Below are 17,566 nucleotides of genomic sequence, written 5' to 3'. Positions count from 1 at the left end.
CAAGTAATAATAAGCGATCGTATCTTCTTGAAAAAGCATCTGTGTAGGTATCTCTTACCATAATCTGCATGATGTGGAAATTTATGTAATCGTATGATACAATTTGTAGCCAGGGTATTATTTAATATAAAAATATATATACTATATATATATATATATATATATATATATATATATATATATATATATAATAAAAACGTTGAAAATGGTTGAACAAGATCTTATTATTTTTTGTTTTCGTCAAAGCCATCGTAATCTTTTTATTTATTATAGTTGCAAACTAAGAACATTATTATTGCACATCAATATCTAGCTATGTGAAATAATTTATAATTTTTGCATTGAATATATTTGATAACATTTACATGATAATTAAAGAATAAAAATCTTACGAATAAAGCAATTAAAAAAGACAAATTATTGATAAATAACACATGTACATATAGCATATGTCAATACTTCAGGGATTGAATTTAGGGTCAAAATAAGAAAAAAGAATACATCAATATAGGCTTTATTTTAAATAAACTGTAGGCCATTGCACGTAATAAAGTTTTAGTCATAATCGTAAGGCCGTAAGAAAATAGACCAATCACACTCTATTATTCTTCGAGCTCAAGGAGAATAATCGACTGTGATTGGTCTATTTTCTTACGGCCTTACAATAATGACTAAACTTTGTTACGTGCAATGGCCTTAACAAATTCAAAATAATCATAATATATCTGTATAAAATATTTGTACTTGTACATTAATATATCTATGTATTCATTAATATATCTAATATATGTTATATATTATTATCAATAGATTAAAACTTTGTTACGTGCAATGGCCTTTAGATCGGTTAACGACAAATGACGCGACGTGTTACGCGCACAGTGGAAACTCAGCCTAAGTACATATATATGTGGCGTCGTCCCTTCGGCTTTTGGCTTTCTACGTTTTTTTAGTTCTCGTCTCGTCTCGTCTCTCGTCTCTCGTCATATACCGTAAATTTACGCCACGGTGTCCGGTAGGGATCCTCTAGAGAGGGATCGGACTAACCGTCGCCATTTGTTTCAAAACCGGAAGTGGTATATGCAGCGGCAAAACTCAAACGTGTTTCAATGCAAATGTGTATATTTTATATAATTAGACATGACAGACACGCGCTACGCGCGTGTTATTTAGCTTTAATTATACAATTCCTATTACATTATACTATTAACGAATTAATACACAAACTGTCAAATAAGTAATGATAGATGTTTACGAAAAAAGCAATCAGCATCGCGGAAAAATGTCAACAATGAAACCTTACATGACTTTTTATGAGTGAATTATTCTTATACAATGAGAAAATAAAATATTTCATATTTAAATACCGAAAATGTTGTACAGTAATTCTTACAGTTATAGTTTATTTACAAATAATAAAATATAAACAAATTCTTTCAGTGGTAATTGGTGCGCAAGAGTTCCTTTCGTAAAAAATATTTAATGATTCGTAAAAAATATATATTGATGACAAATTGTAATTTTACATGTATACAAGTTGTAATTTTTTATTCCGTTTATTGGCTGCAATAAGACTCTTTTTCAAAGCTATCCTAGATTTTTCCAATTTGTCATATAATTTTTGTAATCTATTAAATCGTTGTTCAAGTGTTTCTTCGAAAGGCGTTTTTTCCTTCAGTTCTTCAATACTTCCTTCAGTTTCCTGAATTTCTTCTGAATTGTTGTGAACATCACCTGCACATAAATTTTTGAAATAGAAAACTGACACTTGGTCGCAGAAGAAAAATTAAATACTGGTTTCAAAAGAAGTCTTATTAGTCAAATAAATATATTATGTTTGTACTTACTGAACACAATGTCGAACTCACTCCAGGAACCCAGTCTGCACAATACTTTTCTTCTTTTCTCTTCTCGTGGGAATCTACACATTTGGAAGCCTTTGCTCGATCAGTTCGTACAGTAATCTGCACTGCAACCCGTCATATTTCTTTTTCTGTAAATAAAATTTACGTATTTATAAATAATTATATATGTTATGTGGAAAATGACAGGCAGCTTTCTAAATCGTACACCACCGTTCTTTCGTCAGGCGCGTAGATGAGAATAACCTAATAGTCCTTCAGAAACAGAGCAACGTTTCACGTGAAATAATGGGTGCGTTCAGCCGATACTCCGCTAGCCTAGCAATCGTGAGCAGTCGCTCGTTTTCACTCGTTTCCTCTCCTTTGACCCAATGGATTAAAAGGAGAGGAAACGAGCGACTGCTCACGATTGCTAGGCTAGCGGAGTATCGGCTGAACGCAGCCACTCATAGACGAGGCAAGGGCACCGTAAAGTTCCTTAACTAATTTTAACTAATTATCGTTTCGCTGGCGTACTAACCTATACGACTAACTTGTCCTCGTCCTTCTCCGATCGTTGACGCCAAAGGAGAACGCTGCGTCGTAGGTTGACGACGACGACGACGACGACGACGATAACGATGACGACGACGACGACGGCGACGACGACAGGGTATACCGTGACGACGCGGTTTTCTGTTTACTCGCTCTCCTCTCCTCGTTTCGTTGCGATTTACGGTCACGCGCACGCGTGTGTGTATGGCTCTATCTCTCTTACTCGCTCGCTCTTTCTCTCTCTGTTTCCGGTTTTGAAACTAATGGTCGCCGACCAATAGAAAAACGATACCCGCTTAGTCCGATCCCTCTCTTGAGGATCCCTAGTGTCCGGCGACTGCCGGCGACCCCCCGGCGGCTACTTCAGCAGGTTCCAACGTTTTTAGGATCGCTCCGATCGCTCATAAACTTCTGTGGAATCGCTACACGAGAAACATGGCGCTTATTTCCACAAGGGCGATTTTTAGTCCCGGTAAGAACAAAATACCAAACACGAGGACGTGTCCACGCTGACGATAGCGACAGAATTTTAAAGCGAATCTTCGCCGATCGTTCTGTGCATGGCCCTGCTGTCGAAACCTCTCCGACCGATTGTCGAACGTGATCGTGTCGCAGGGAAAATAGGGTTAGGTGCGGATATTTGCAAAGTGCTTCGTTTTCGTCACGCAAATTTATCTTTTTGTTTCAGTGTTGAGGCAGACTCTCAAGCAGATTATCTTCGCGAAGCAACTGACGAAATGCGTAAGCAAACGGTTGTCAACGATCTATTAATCGCCCCCGGAGTTGTGCCGATAACGACTCTGGATCACGATAGTTGCATGAAAAACATTTAAATTGTCAAATATGAAAACTTGCTCGTAAATGCGCGTCGCTTTGATCTTTTAATAAAAGTTGTGATATTTATATTACATGATATTTACACGTGGTTTTACTGATTTTTAAAATTTATATTTTTATTAATTTACTATTTTTAATTAACATTATCATTTTTTTTAATTTTTAAAACTTTAAAAACATTTTTAATTAATATTGTTATATTGTCGCTATTGCAAATATTACTTTAATTATATATGATGATTTTTTTTTTAGCAACGTTGTCAATTGAACAGTCAGCTGTTTCTTCCGACTGTTACCAGTCAAAGATTCTATGCGACAGAGAAGAAGGTGTTCAGCCGTGATAAGCCGCATTGCAACATAGGAACTATTGGGCATGTGGATCATGGCAAAACTACTCTGACAGCAGCTATTACCAAAGGTATTTGTTTACAAGATGATTGACTGCCTTGTAAATAAAAGAGAGCTGATTGATTACTTTGAACTAACGAAAAATCTTATTGTAAACAGTATTGTCTGAGAAGCAATTAGCGAAAGCTAAGGGATACAGTGAGATTGACAATGCTCCTGAGGAGAAGGCTCGTGGCATTACTATTAATGTCGCGCACATTGAATATCAGACGGAAGGTCGTCATTATGGACACACAGATTGCCCGGGTCATGCCGATTACATCAAAAACATGATCACAGGAACAGCTCAGATGGATGGCGCCATACTGGTTGTCGCCGCCACGGATGGCACAATGCCACAGACTAGAGAACACTTGCTTCTTGCTAAACAGATTGGTATTAAGCACATCGTTGTATTTATTAATAAGGTATCTATTAATATGATACGAGCGAAAGACACTGAGAGAATAATAAACGTGGTATTAAAATTGTATGCAATATTTTTAAGGTCGATGCTGCTGATTCAGAAATGGTAGATTTGGTAGAGATGGAAGTACGAGAGTTGCTTTCCGAGATGGGTTATGACGGCGATAATGTTCCAATAGCGAAAGGCAGTGCACTCTGTGCGCTCGAAGGAAAGGAGCCCGAAATTGGTGCACAGGCTGTCCTGCAGTTATTGGATTTGGTAGATAAACATATTCCAACTCCCGTGAGAGAACTGGATAAACCCTTTTTACTTCCAGTAGAAAACGTATATTCTATCCCTGGTAGAGGTACCGTGGTTACCGGTAGGCTAGAGCGCGGAAGACTGAAGAAGGGAACAGAATGCGAGTTTATTGGCTACAATAAAGTTTTTAAAAGCACGGTCACGGGTATAGAGATGTTCCATCAAATATTGGAGGAGGCCCAAGCCGGCGATCAACTCGGTGCTCTAGTGAGAGGCTTAAAGAGAGACGAATTAAGAAGAGGCCTGATAATGTGCAAACCTGGCTCTATCAAGGCACACGATCATGTAGAAGCCCAAGTGTACATGTTGACCAAGGAAGAAGGTGGCAGAAAAAAACCGATTGCAAATATGACACAATTACAAATGTTCTGTAGAACGTGGGATGTTGCAGCGCAGTGTACGATAGTGGGAAAGGATTTGGCCATGCCGGGAGAAGACAGCACGTAAGACATTTGATTTGTTTTTCAAGATTTTTATTCATTTTTTTAAATATTTGTTTTTGTACACTCACTGCATTTTTTTTACTGCAGATTAATATTAAAGTTGATAAGACCAATGGTATTGGAAAAGGGACAACGTTTTACATTGCGAGACGGAACGGTAACTCTAGGAACCGGCGTAGTCACTAACACCCTGAAACCGCTTACGGATAATGAGCGACACGAGCTTCTCGAGGGCAAGAAGGCGCTACTGAAGAAGCAAAAAAAAGTACAGCAAAATTAGTAGACTCGATATAAACATTTGTTATGGAATGAAGCAGAATTGTGCTATGTAATAAAGAAAATATAAGTTAGCCCAGACAGTCGGATCTCAGTCAAAACTTTCAAATGAATGTTTATCCGAAATATCCGACATTCCTTTGAAACGAAAACTTGATAGGTGCGCAAGATACGACACTGGCATAGATTATATAACGATGAATACATAATTTGAATATGTATTGAAAAAGCGCATTTTTATCATTATATTACATATGCATTATATTACAAAATTGTGAATCATGATTTGATTCATTAACAAAAAACAACGATGATTGTGTCGACCCAGATATTGATGTTATCAAGTATTGCTTTCATTCCTTCCTCAATTCTCACGTATCTAAGTACATTAAGGTATATGTATTGTACGAGTAAAATTTAAATAAACAATACGTTAATAAAACGGTATTATACGGTGATTAACGCGAAGGCATTGAGCATGTGAGTGCATTGTAGCTTTAAAAACAGTTTGATAATTTATTAAAGTTCATACATCAGCTGATACAATCTGTTTCAAGCAGAACAATGAAACACTATAGAGGTATACAAGAATTAAATGTACATGTTGCAGTGTGTCATTCCTAGTTCCTTTCTATGTTAGATATTCAGCGGTGTAATTTACACGTGACGTACTTTTCTCTATTGGATTTCTCAAGTTAATAGGAACGAGGATTTCAAAGGGAAAGATTAACAGTTTCGCATACTTCTAACAGAACGGATTTTCTTGCGTAGAAAAAAAACCACTGTTCATATAATTTAAGTTGAACAAATCATACATTCATCTTTTTTGCTTATAAAAATAGCAAACAGTCCTCGTCGAAACGGACAGACGCAACAGGCTACGAATCTGTTTCACTTCAATCTCGAATCATTCTTTTCATTAAAATATAGAAGACTACACCACGGGAGACGCTTATACTCACGAAAGATGGTCGCTCTCTCATCATTCGTACTTTTCAATTCACACACTAGTAAGTTTCTTAAGCAGTTTTATCAAGAAAGTGTATATATGGCATAAGTTAGTTTTTTTTTAATGATACTTCAGTCCAGTTTTACTCCGCTGTTCATACTTAAGTATGTAAACAGTAACTTCTAATATTAAATTTTGTATGTATCGTAAGATTCTTTCTTGTAAATTAATCCATTGCATGTTGATCTACTGTATACACCTGTGTTCAATCGAGAGCAAACATGTTATCCTGTTCTGTTGTAACAAGATTGAAGTGACTTGCACCGAGCGTCTCGTTTCTAGCGGTTGATTGAACGGCCAATCGCTAATATGTACTGTGACTTATGAAGAGAACGACTTGGATTTGGTGCCAGTGCAGTTCTACTCGTCTGAACCTGATAGCAGTTTTGCTGTACCTTTTTCAGAATTGGCAGTTTTTACTCTATTTGTGTTAGGAAGTACGAAAATAAAATGAAAATAAAAAAAAGGGATAATGCTACTTTTGATACGCCTTAAAGTGGGTTAGCGCGATTGTGTTTAACATACAGCACGCCTTACACAATTCCATTTCTTATGTATATATGTACATACACACGCACGCACGCACGCACGCACATCTATACAAACGAGCGAATCAGAAAATGCAGTGAATTTCTCTCGGTTGTTTTGTATTAGCGTCGTATCAGCTTCAGCAGGCTGTGTTCCATGAACTCGTATCACAAGTCGTTTCCTCAGTTTCGCCATTACTTTATTCCGTTTCTAGTTCACAAATTTACGTGATAATATATCACCATCATTATATAAGAATTTTACAAAATCTAGGCATTCAAGTGCAAATCACATATACACAATCACACACATGTTGTGCATACCGCATTGCAACGCATTCAAGCGACCCATCTTTAAGGCTATACATGCAAGTTCACAGAAGTTATGTGTCCAGCATAAAAGCATCCAACTAAATATTGCGGGTAAGGTATTTTTTTTTCTCAAAGAAAGAATCTTCGATTTCTATGATGTACGAGTGCGCGATACAACCAAGGAGCACCCGCGTAATAGGCCTTACTCTCTGTAAAGGCCATTCCCAGTGTTAAATAAACTAAAGATCTTCGTCGTCCTCTGGTAAAGCTGTTTCTTGAGCCTCCTTGAGATCTTTCTCGATTTGTTGCTGCCATTGTGGATCCATAGTGACCTCCGGCGGCAGCAGCGCAGGCATAGCGACGAATTCCAGGTTTGGATCTCCAATCAACTTGCGTGCCAACCACAGGAAGGGCTTCTCAAAGTTGTAATTACTCTTCGCGCTAATATCATAGTACTGCAACAAAAAAAAAAGATTAATTGTAAATTATTGTAAATTATATACAATATCAATAATAGGAAGTACTTTCAGATTAGAGGGACAGTGTAATGTCTTCACTTTATACAGATCACTGAATCATCATTAAGAAATTGTAAAAAAAAAGAAAGAAAGAATAAAAAGACAGATTTGAAAGATACATATAGTTAATAATATTATCTCAATATTATAGCATATAAAAATACCTGTAGATTCTTCTTTCTATGGAACACGATGCTCTTGGCCTTAACTTTTCTGTCCTTGATGTCAACTTTGTTACCGCAAAGAACAATCGGGATGTTTTCGCAGACGCGGACCAGATCTCTGTGCCAGTTGGGTACATTTTTGTATGTCACCCTGGATGTAACGTCAAACATGATAACGGCGCATTGTCCCTGAATGTAGTAGCCGTCGCGAAGGCCGCCGAACTTCTCCTGACCAGCCGTGTCCCAGACGTTGAAGCGGATCGGTCCGCGATTGGTGTGGAAGATCAGCGGGTGGACCTCGACACCCAGAGTGGCGACGTACTTCTTCTCGAATTCGCCGGTCAAGTGCCGTTTGACGAAGGTGGTCTTGCCAGTACCGCCGTCGCCGACCAGCACACACTTGAAGGTGGGCATATCAGGCTCGTTTGCCATTTTAATCGTTGGTTCTTCCCAGTCACGGTCGAGGTCGGGGACACACGGTTCTGCAAAGGGAGAAAACGACATTAGATACCTGGGCATGTTGGCCACGCGGCTTACACGAGCGAAGCAACGTGCGCGCGGCACGGGGGGGGGTTGCGTTTCAGACGCGGGGGATGCCTCGTGGAGCACCTCCGCGGGCACACTCACGCGGGAACGCCCGGGGGGGATCGATCGCGGCTGTCAGGACGGCGAGGGACGCGGTCCAAGAGGGAGACCGACCCGGGGACGTCGTCGATCGAACTTGCTGGAAAACGCGCGATCACGCGTTCGAAACGTGACCGTGAAAGAATTCGGTCGCGCGGCCGGGGGAGGGCCGCCGGCGCGGCGACGATGATAGGTACGCTCGACGAGCGGCTCGCGCTGGCGGTCGGTGGCCGTGAGAATCGGAGGGAAAAGCGAGTCGCGATATCGAGGACCGGTGCGTCCACCGGCGGGGAATGGCGCCCGTTGTGCTGCTGCCCGCGAAGCCGGGATTTCTCGCTCCGATCCGCTTCGGCGGCCGGCGGCTGCTAGCGGCGCGATTTTTCCGCGCGCGTGACAATCGCGGTCGTCCGGCGATCGTCGCCGCACTCACGTACCTGCTCGGACGGCGCGTGTACGAAATTTCCCGGGTACGCGGTGACGCACGTGAAAATGAACGTTAACACTCACCGTGCCGTACAGTCGGTATGGTTCACAATGGCGTTCCTCTGGGCGGTCGAATGGAGGCGATGCCACCTCGCCGATTCGCCGAGTCGAAGGGGCGCGGGGACGCGCGTCCGCGGGATCGAGATCGACGGGAAAAAATCGAATTCGATTTTTCGCGTGTGTCTTTTTTTCCAGCGGGATGCGACTGCGTGCGACGACGAGTGGCGACGAGACGCTCGGTTGACGCGGACTCGGGACGGGCCACCGGAAATGCGCGCCGTCAGCGACATCTGCACTCGGCGCGCCATGCGGCTGCTTTCCCCCTCCCCCACCCATGCAGGCGAACGTGCAGGAATAGTGCAGTTGCGCGAAAAACGCGGTGCACGCAGAGTAGCGATTCTCCGGATTCTCGGGCTCTCGTCTCGTGGCGGCAAACGTTCAAAGGAACTCGCTCGGTCGAGGAGTAACCGATTTTCATTGAAAATAATTGATCATTTTAAGCGTGAAATGTGAGGAGAGAAAGGAATTGTTTTGTCGGGTAAAGCCGACAAGTTTCGTGAGAAAACTTTGGACGCTAGATTTCTATGTCCTGCTCTTTCGCTTTTTTTGTTTTTATATTTGATCTGTTTGTATAGGACAGTTACTACGTTTACGCGAGCGTTACTTCTGTAGTAACTTACTATAATTCACTCGTTTACGCGGAGTAAATTGTCGTAATTAAGTTACTACAAAATCCCGTTTACGCGAAGGAAAATCCCGTTTACGCGAAGAAATTATCGTAAGTTACTACAGAAGTAATAACGCTCGCGTAAACGTAGTAGTAGTAAGTGTAAGTTGAGAACGAGCTAATTAATCATGGTTAACTTTTTTATTTCTAAATTATTTACAGCTACGAAAAAGATATTTATGTTTGTGTGCATATTACATGAATAAGCGATTTATACAAACATTTTGAAAGTATTTTTAAGAATTTTTTTCATTCGTAATTGTTTGGCAACGTTGGAATTGGGTGATAAAATCTTAATACAGTTACATAAGATTTCAGATTTAATTAAATTTCGAGACTGATGAGCTGTGGAACATAGATAAAATATTTGTTGAATTAATAAAATATAATTTATTTTAATATTTACATTACATATATATAAATATTATATTGGCTGCGTTTGCTTTCGACGCTTTCGTGCGGAAAGTATCATTAATTCTATCTTTCTTCAACATATAATGAGCAATAAAGATAGAATGACGTTTTTTCAGCACGAAAGCGCGTCCAAAGTAAACGCAGCCGTTATACATTAATTAAATATTGGAATTAAAATGGTAAAATAGCGACAGAGGACAAATCACTATAAAATGCGCGCCATCAGTTTCCACAGCTACACACTTAAAAAAATGAAATTGATTTTGAATTTTTATTTTATCTATTACAATTATGTGCATCTCTTCTATAGATATATGTACAATTTTATGAATCCAGTTTTGCTTTTTTTCGATCATAAAGATAAGAAATACGTTGCATAATCTTATTATTAATTATTCGTCTCAATATACATGTTTAACTTGGAAGACCTCATAATTTAAGTGCAAATGCGTTTTTATGCTTATATAACTTTTAATACTATTTTTTTCATAAATTACACTGAAGATGATCTGAACACAGATCGAAACATTTGTGATGTGAATAATAATTTGTATTAAATACATCGACACGGACACCCAGTAGTTGTGGCTTTGATGCCTTTTTATTTTATTTCATTGAGTCATGATATTTAAAGTCTGCTATTATCTAAAATCTAAAGTAAACGTTTCGATGGATACTTTATGTATTGTACGTTGTAATAATACCATATTTTTTTATAGCATTTATTTTATATTATAAAAAATACTATACATAACTATAAAAAAGTATTGATACAGTAAAATACAATTCCGGTAAATAATTTTTTCATATATAATTATACATATATAAGATATAAAACAGTAGATCCCCGTATAACGCGTATATATTAATATAACACAGATTCGTATGACACAACGGAAAAATTTTAATAACTGTTTGCTTTAAAGTGAAATAAAAAATATTATACGTTTATATCTTTAATATTTATTTTATACTTTTTACGATAAACTTTTACATCTTTTATAAATATTTATTTCTATATTTATACATAATCCAAATATGTATAATCTATCTAAATATGTGACTCGTATAACATAGATTCATATAATATGGAACGTATCTGTTATACGCGGGTCTACTGTGTATGTTTCCTTTTCCTTATGTATAATTTTTGTTCATATATACAAGAAAATTAATCAAAACAAAAACTTAAAAAAAATGTAAAGATAATTTTTTACAGAATAATAAATTTCTTTCGCCAGTATATAGAATAACAATTAACAATTAAAGTAATTTTTCAATGTTCATATCGAAAAGACGTTATATATTGCCAGTCACGGTCGATTTAAATTACTTTAATTAATATTTTTTACATTGTTATTTTACAAAAAAATTAAGTTTCAGGAAATGAGAAAACATTGTCTAATTATATATGTATAAAATGTAATATTTGTACATAAAATATAAATATATGATTATATACGGAATATTGTATAATCTAATATAATCGCAATTTCATTTAAAAAAAAAACAATGTAAAAGTTATTTTCCTAATTATTTTTCGATTATTCTTCTTAACATTTTTTTTTATATAGGTATATGAACAGAGATTATACACATCATTCTTTATGTATAATTATATATGAAAAATTTTTTCCCGGAATGTTATAAAGTTCATTAATACTTATTTTAGATAATGACAAACTAATTTAAATACGATAGCAACATGTATATTATATTATAGAATGCAAAAAGGATTGGCGCTTATCGCCGAACGTAACGAGTATAAATATGACGTAAGGGCCCAGAAATTCTAGTCGTGTCCCTGTCCTCTCGTGTTCCTCGCCGCACGCGAGGTGTCGGGTGGGATGACGGTGCGCGGGGCGCCGCGTCGCGCGGCGTCCGCACCTGCGAGACGAAGTTGACGTCATCGGCGCGTGCGCGCCGCGTCGGGACGGCACTGCAGAAGCAGGCGAGTTCGCGAGTGTATCGATTTTACGATCGTGCCTCTCTCGCGGTGCCAGTGCGTTCGTCGTTTCCTTTAGTTTTTTAGTGGACGTGCACGTCGTACATGGATAAAACCGTGAATGGGATTACCCGCTAGACACGCCGCTCCGTACACCGCTTGCTGACTCGCAACTCCTCGTCACCCTTCATCATGACCAAGGATAGATTAGCGGCCCTCGTCGCGGTGAGTGAATCCGGTCGAGACTACTCTACTCTTGCTAGTTCGTCGCTCTCTATCTCTTTCTCTCTCTTTCTCTCCCTCTCTCCGTGTACATGTACACGATGCCTCTGGTGCACCAGATAACCGGAGCTGCACCGTCGACATACGCGTCACGCGTGTCGTCCTCGTCGTCGCCGTTATCGCCGCCGTCGATGCACGCGTAACTCACGCCCTAGCGCGTGTGACTTTTACGGGTGCGTGTCACTCGGCGGCGGCACTGGGCACGGTGCTCCGGTCTTCCGTCGCGGTCGCGCGGCCAAGAGAGTAGCTAGGAACACGGCTCCGTCGGCTAGAAGGCGTAACCGCGAGACGGAAAGCCGGCGGATGACAGGCGGTTCATCCGCTCGCCTCGGTCCGCCTCGGCGTCCGAGCTGACAGGTGTTCGCGAGGCACGCACTCTCGCCGAAAGAGCCCCCCCGATCTCGTCGTCGCCGTCGGTCGTATCCCGCGGTACTTAATGTACACGGTGGCCGTTTTCGTCGTCGTTGTCGTCGTCGAGCCGGTGCGTCGCGCCCGGGTCCATGGCGACCATAGCCGACCTTGTCACTTATTGGCGACGCGCCGATGAATGGAGAACGTATTCTCACCGGCCGTGCCGCCGCCGGGACCGGGATCGGCGTCTAGCCTCGCCGTAGGTCGCCCCGGATGTTGTAGACGCGCGAGGATGACGTCTATACGTTCATTCACGGCCGCCGCGTTACGATCGGCGTGGCGTACACGAGCGTGGCATCCTCCCGGGAGCCAACTGGACCGCGGCCGACGATTTTTGTTGTTGTAATTTTCGTGATTTTACCGGAGCACGCGATCGCTTTGTAACCGCGTCGATCTTTTCTTTTTCTCGTATTTCGTGGAATTGATCGTCGGTTTGATTTTCAAGAGGCTCGTACGTTTGCAGTGCATTCGAAAGTCGAATTCATTGAATCCGCACATCCACACGGTCGGTTTAAATCCCCGGCTGGCAATCGCGCGTCTATTGAAGAGCTCTCCCATGATGTTTCAATGAAAACCGCGTTATCTCGACTCGCTGCAGCGTGTTTCGAAATGACGAGCCTCGTGTCGAAATATTCGCGACGGCACCTTCGACGGTGATTATTTTACAATAATATATTTCGTGGAAGAAGAATGTCGAAAGTGTACGGGGAGAAAAATTCGCGCGTTCCATTATTCCGTCAGTCGACGGCCTCAATGGATTAACGCGGCGGGCATCGTTCCAAGCTGAAACGAACATCGCGTCCGTATGAAAAGATTAATCGTGGCCACGGTGCCGTTGGTACAATGCAACGAAATTCGTCACATAAATGCGGCGCGATTGCAGATTGCACTTGTCGCGAATATTCGGGCGCATTGTCACGGGTACAACTGTGGCATTGTGCCCCGGAGGCCGGCTTCGAAATTCGCGCAAGATTCGCGCTTTAATTGATAACGGTAACGCTCTATCGTTGTGCCACGACCTGTCAATGGTATATCGTTGACGACACCGAATATATACGCGAAGCGCTCCTGTTACTCCTCCGTGTTCTTCCTGAAAGCAGGAAACGTATCGATTGAATCAAAATATGACTGCCCGATATCGGACAAAGATATTCGCGAAACGTTATTAACATCACTGATGAATGAACGGAAATGGACAGTGACGTAAAATGTTGCGATATCTTGACTCGAAGACCTTGAGAGAGTTGTTCTCGTCGAATTTTTTTAGTTTGTCGTGTCACTCGTGTCGTCGGGTCATTTGAAATGTTGTCAAATAATGCAAAACAAAATTGAATATTCTCATTATCATTGTAATTTATCTTATAAGACTTTCAGTTGAATCAGTTGTATCCCTGGACAAATTTGTGTCCACAATATAGTACATATAATATTATTATTCCTAAAGAAACGGTAGAATGTTTTAAGCCAACAGCTTTATTCGTTATAGTTTACATTTTACATCGTATGCAGTAAGCAACAATGGTAAAATAACGAGGGAGAGAGAGAGAACGCGGAAATTATTCGACCGACTTTTCTTTTTGTTCTTTATTCTCAATTAATGCCGTCTGGTTCTCTGACTCGCGAAGGATGCATGACACGCATCGAGTATCATGCTAGCTGATACCCGATGATGACTCATTAGTCGGTGGCATTCGTGGAAAGCACGTATGGGCGTAAAATCTGACCGACCGACGTTACCATCCAGCGGATTTCCTCGTTTCTGTCATCATTAGCTATTGTTAACTCCCGTTGTCATCACAGCAACCATTGGTTATTATTACCGAATGTTTTTTGAATCTTTATCCTCACAGTGTAATCTAAAATTGATATCCATATATACATCAGTCTATACTTCGAAATTTAAAGTTGTAATCACTTTTAAAATGAGCAGTTTCTTCTGTAGTAGAATATGTGATGGACTACAATGCGTTCAAAATTTTTAATCCTGATGCTTTTTTTACATCGCTCGATTTTTTTTATAGAAGATGCTCGACGTGTAGTATACATGCGTTTAGGGTTTATTTAATTTAAAAAGAATTAAAGTAATTGTAATGTAGCGTACCACGAAATACGATGAAACGAGTCTCAAAGGCAAATAATAAGGAATATCAAAATTTTTAAACGTACAGAGAAGAAAAGGAATATTCTTGATTTGAAAATATCTGTAGTTTCAACGTGGAAATCTTGAAATAAGATTATTGTGTTAAACGAAGAAAATTTGTTTGAATGAAATCATTTTACATAGTTCAATCGAGAAAAAGAAGTTGAAAAAGTTGAAATTTTTATAAGAAGATTATAAATCATAGATTATTAAAATATTAGACTCGTTTTATGCAAAGCAATATGAGAGAATATTAGGGCCAACGATACGAGCTTAATACAAGATATCGTACTAATTATATACCTAACTTTATTTATAATTAGAATCGATATAAAGTAGACGACTTTACTAACGATAACTCTTCTTTAGTACTAAATTAAAATTTGCGAAAATAACAATTATTCGTAACTGAAGATTGTTGCGTATACATGAGTACATGTATAAGTTTTAATTCAAAGTTTTAAACTTCTTTTTTTTCTGATGTGTACTCTTCAAATTGAGAATAACCAGAACGACATGTCCGTTCTCATTTGTAGATTGTAGATCGCACTCTTGGTCCTCGCCCTACCATCCGCTTTTGGCTCGTATATTTATTTATTTCTCTCATTTTCAATAATTGATTAAATTTTCAATATAGTCTCCGAGTTATATTCCAGCGTAAGATATGAATTGTATTTTGAAATGGAAAAAATTTAAATTTGCATCCCACTCACAGCGCGCGGCTATTATCGTCGGCGACGTCTCGACGCCGCCGCTCCGCATAAGAAATGTAAAAAATGCGAGCATCTTTTATAAATAACCGAGATTCCTTTACGAGGAGATAGGGCGAGAGCACGTATCTCGCGAAGACATTTTTCCGCGCGCGGTATGAGATAATTCTTTCTCGAAAATGATCGTGAGTTATTTTATTACAATTGTGATTCGTGTGTCACGTCGTCGTCGATATCTATGTCGCGACCTTTTATGTTTGCTATCAAGACTTCTGACACATTGCCGGTTGCAACACGACTCTCACCTACGAAATTCTCTTCTTTCTTTCGAAATATATCGTTTCGTATTTGACATCTATCCGTATCTTTATATAGACTTAAGATTATATAAAATGTTCGAAAAATTTATCTTTTATTGTAATATTTTTACGTAAAAATTTTAAATTTGTTTCTAATTTACTCTTGATCTTTAAACCATTCTTTCGCATTCTTTTCTCAACTGTTGAAATTAACAAATAGTAGGACACGCTATGTATGATCCAGGCTAGAGTCCCTCTAATCATCAAAGTTCGGCCAACTTGCAGTTCTGGCAAAATTCTGCGAGAGAGAAGGATATACAATCACTATTGTTTTCTCTTTCTTTCTATCTCTTTCTTTGTCTCTTTTCTATCTCTTTCTCTTTCTGTTTCTCTTGTTTTTGTCAAGAAATGGCGAACCAATCAAAAGTTGCTACCGTATGGCCGGATTCTGATTAGAGGGACTGGCCAATCCTAATTGTGTTAAATACTATTATAGACCTTTTTAGATGCAATTAATAATGAACTTGGGAAATTTTACGACGCCTTTTTTAAAAGAGTCAGCAGCAGGTACTATGTGCGTGACGTTTTTTTTTTTAGCGCGGTAATCGCATTTTCCGCGTCGCGAGACACGTTTCGTCCTTTCGGCAAGGACAATTCATTCTTCAGCTTCTTCCTTGACCCGATAGCGCGCATTTACTCTCTAGCTAGACGATTTCACTCGTACGTGAAGGTTATCCCTACTACAGGCTTACAGTTTACATAACGATTCTGGTGCTAATCACTTCAAATCACTTCACGCCTTCGGCTATACATTCTTTACGTTCAAAAACAAACGCGGTGAATTGTTCGCTTAAAAATCGACACTCTCGGAGAAAAAGCTCAATTTTATCAAATGATTCATGAATAGTCTTCCCCCTGAGACATTGTCGTACATAAACATCCCAGTAATGGTATGTTTATGTAGAACATAATGACATTGTGTTACATAAACATACCTGCAGTAGGTTAAATAATGTGTTAAAGATCCGATTGTAATTTTGATAAAATTTTCGAACGGCTTTCAATGCAAATATATATGGAAATATTTCACTCTCTCTGGAAATAATTTACGTTTCTCTCCATTATCGCGAATGAACTTTAACATAGAGTCACCAATCGCGTATTTTTCACACCGAAATCTGAATTCACGTCGAAATTGTGTGGGTTTTAATTTTTGATTAAGTTTATTATTATCGCATAAAATGTATGATACTAAAATGCGAGTATTTAAACAGTTAAATTGTTAAATTATTTTGTTATAATGGAAATGTATTTTACATAGATGTGTATGTTTATATAACACTTATATAAATATGTTAGTCGTATTTCTAGTTGAATACGTAATTATTTTACCAATTTAGAGCAAAACCGATTTCATGAACCACTCATGTATTGCAATTTGGAGTAAATATAAACTGCAGGATCGCATGAGTTATATAAATCCCACTGCAGCAAATGCTGATTAGTTAATTTAGTTCAACATGATTGTCTTGATCTGTCTGTATCATAGCACTGTAATCCAGAAAGGGACAGCGTATCGCTAAACCAGGGTAGTTAACCCGGACTCTGTTGGTGCAATTCAACCTTAGCACGGCGCAAGTTGAAACGGGAACGCTGATCGATCGCGCGAAAATTACGTTGGACGTGTGATAGCATCTATATAAATGTATACAATTCAAGACATACGTAACTACAAAAAAGATTGCAATGAAACGTTGAAATTATATCAATTTTATAGCGAGCGTTCGCAGGAAATGCAAGCCGTGCACGGAATTCTAAATTGTTAATAAAATGTATCCTGAATTATCGGGGGATGCTACATATATAAAGTTTTATATATTTCGGTTGTTGAAAAACGTATATTTGTAATTAAATACTTCATGTAATTACACCTAT

General features: G+C 39.1%; 3 protein-coding genes and 1 long non-coding RNA gene across 14 annotated transcripts in view; 2 read left to right on the top strand and 2 right to left on the bottom strand.

Moving 5' to 3' along the window:
* The first annotated feature begins 977 nt into the window (after positions 1-977).
* On the top strand, positions 978-5,508 carry LOC139824057 (elongation factor Tu, mitochondrial). 2 transcript variants are annotated; one of them, XM_071796543.1, is made up of 7 exons: positions 978-1,016; positions 2,731-2,868; positions 3,085-3,137; positions 3,486-3,651; positions 3,741-4,048; positions 4,129-4,790; positions 4,878-5,508. In XM_071796543.1, the coding sequence occupies exons 2-7, from the start codon at positions 2,832-2,834 to the stop codon at positions 5,068-5,070; spliced, it is 1,419 nt and encodes a 472-aa protein (XP_071652644.1). In that variant the 5' UTR covers positions 978-1,016; positions 2,731-2,831; the 3' UTR covers positions 5,071-5,508. The 2 variants fall into 2 exon arrangements, with proteins under 2 accessions (XP_071652644.1, XP_071652643.1); XM_071796542.1 differs by lacking the exons at positions 978-1,016; positions 2,731-2,868 and adding an exon at positions 2,894-3,026.
* On the bottom strand, positions 1,538-2,580 carry LOC139824061 (uncharacterized). Of its 3 annotated transcripts, none has more exons than XR_011734992.1 (3): positions 2,383-2,580; positions 1,848-1,993; positions 1,538-1,734 (listed from the first exon to the last, which is right to left on the bottom strand). It is a non-coding gene; the product is annotated as an uncharacterized lncRNA (long non-coding RNA). The 3 variants fall into 3 exon arrangements; XR_011734991.1 differs by lacking the exon at positions 2,383-2,580 and adding an exon at positions 2,076-2,275; XR_011734990.1 differs by lacking the exon at positions 2,383-2,580 and adding an exon at positions 2,071-2,273.
* Positions 5,509-5,555: 47 nt separating the features above from the next.
* On the bottom strand, positions 5,556-8,868 carry Ran (RAN, member RAS oncogene family). Of its 3 annotated transcripts, none has more exons than XM_071796547.1 (3): positions 8,728-8,868; positions 7,597-8,078; positions 5,556-7,369 (listed from the first exon to the last, which is right to left on the bottom strand). In XM_071796547.1, exons 2-3 carry the CDS (start codon positions 8,026-8,028, stop codon positions 7,154-7,156), a joined length of 648 nt encoding a protein of 215 aa, XP_071652648.1. In that variant the 5' UTR covers positions 8,029-8,078; positions 8,728-8,868; the 3' UTR covers positions 5,556-7,153. The 3 variants fall into 3 exon arrangements, with proteins under 3 accessions (XP_071652648.1, XP_071652647.1, XP_071652649.1); XM_071796546.1 differs by having other exon boundaries at positions 8,655-8,785; XM_071796548.1 differs by lacking the exon at positions 8,728-8,868 and adding an exon at positions 8,224-8,503.
* Positions 8,869-11,762: 2,894 nt separating this feature from the next.
* Positions 11,763-17,566, top strand: part of LOC139824060 (syntaxin 1A) — an 83,933-nt gene continuing 78,129 nt past the window's right edge. For all 6 annotated transcript variants that reach the window (XR_011734989.1, XR_011734988.1, XR_011734987.1 and 3 more), the window contains exon 1: positions 11,763-12,014. Coding sequence is in view for 2 of the 6 variants with exons in the window: in XM_071796550.1 (XP_071652651.1) it covers positions 11,982-12,014 (33 nt within the window). In the remaining 4 variants the exon portion in view is untranslated. The remainder of the gene's footprint in view (positions 12,015-17,566) is intronic.

Source organism: Temnothorax longispinosus, unplaced genomic scaffold (genome assembly GCF_030848805.1).
Source record: "Temnothorax longispinosus isolate EJ_2023e unplaced genomic scaffold, Tlon_JGU_v1 HiC_scaffold_25, whole genome shotgun sequence".
Classification (NCBI taxonomy): Eukaryota; Metazoa; Arthropoda; class Insecta; order Hymenoptera; family Formicidae; genus Temnothorax; species Temnothorax longispinosus.
Note: the sequence above shows the minus strand (reverse complement) of the source record. Positions and strands in the feature narration are given on the sequence as shown.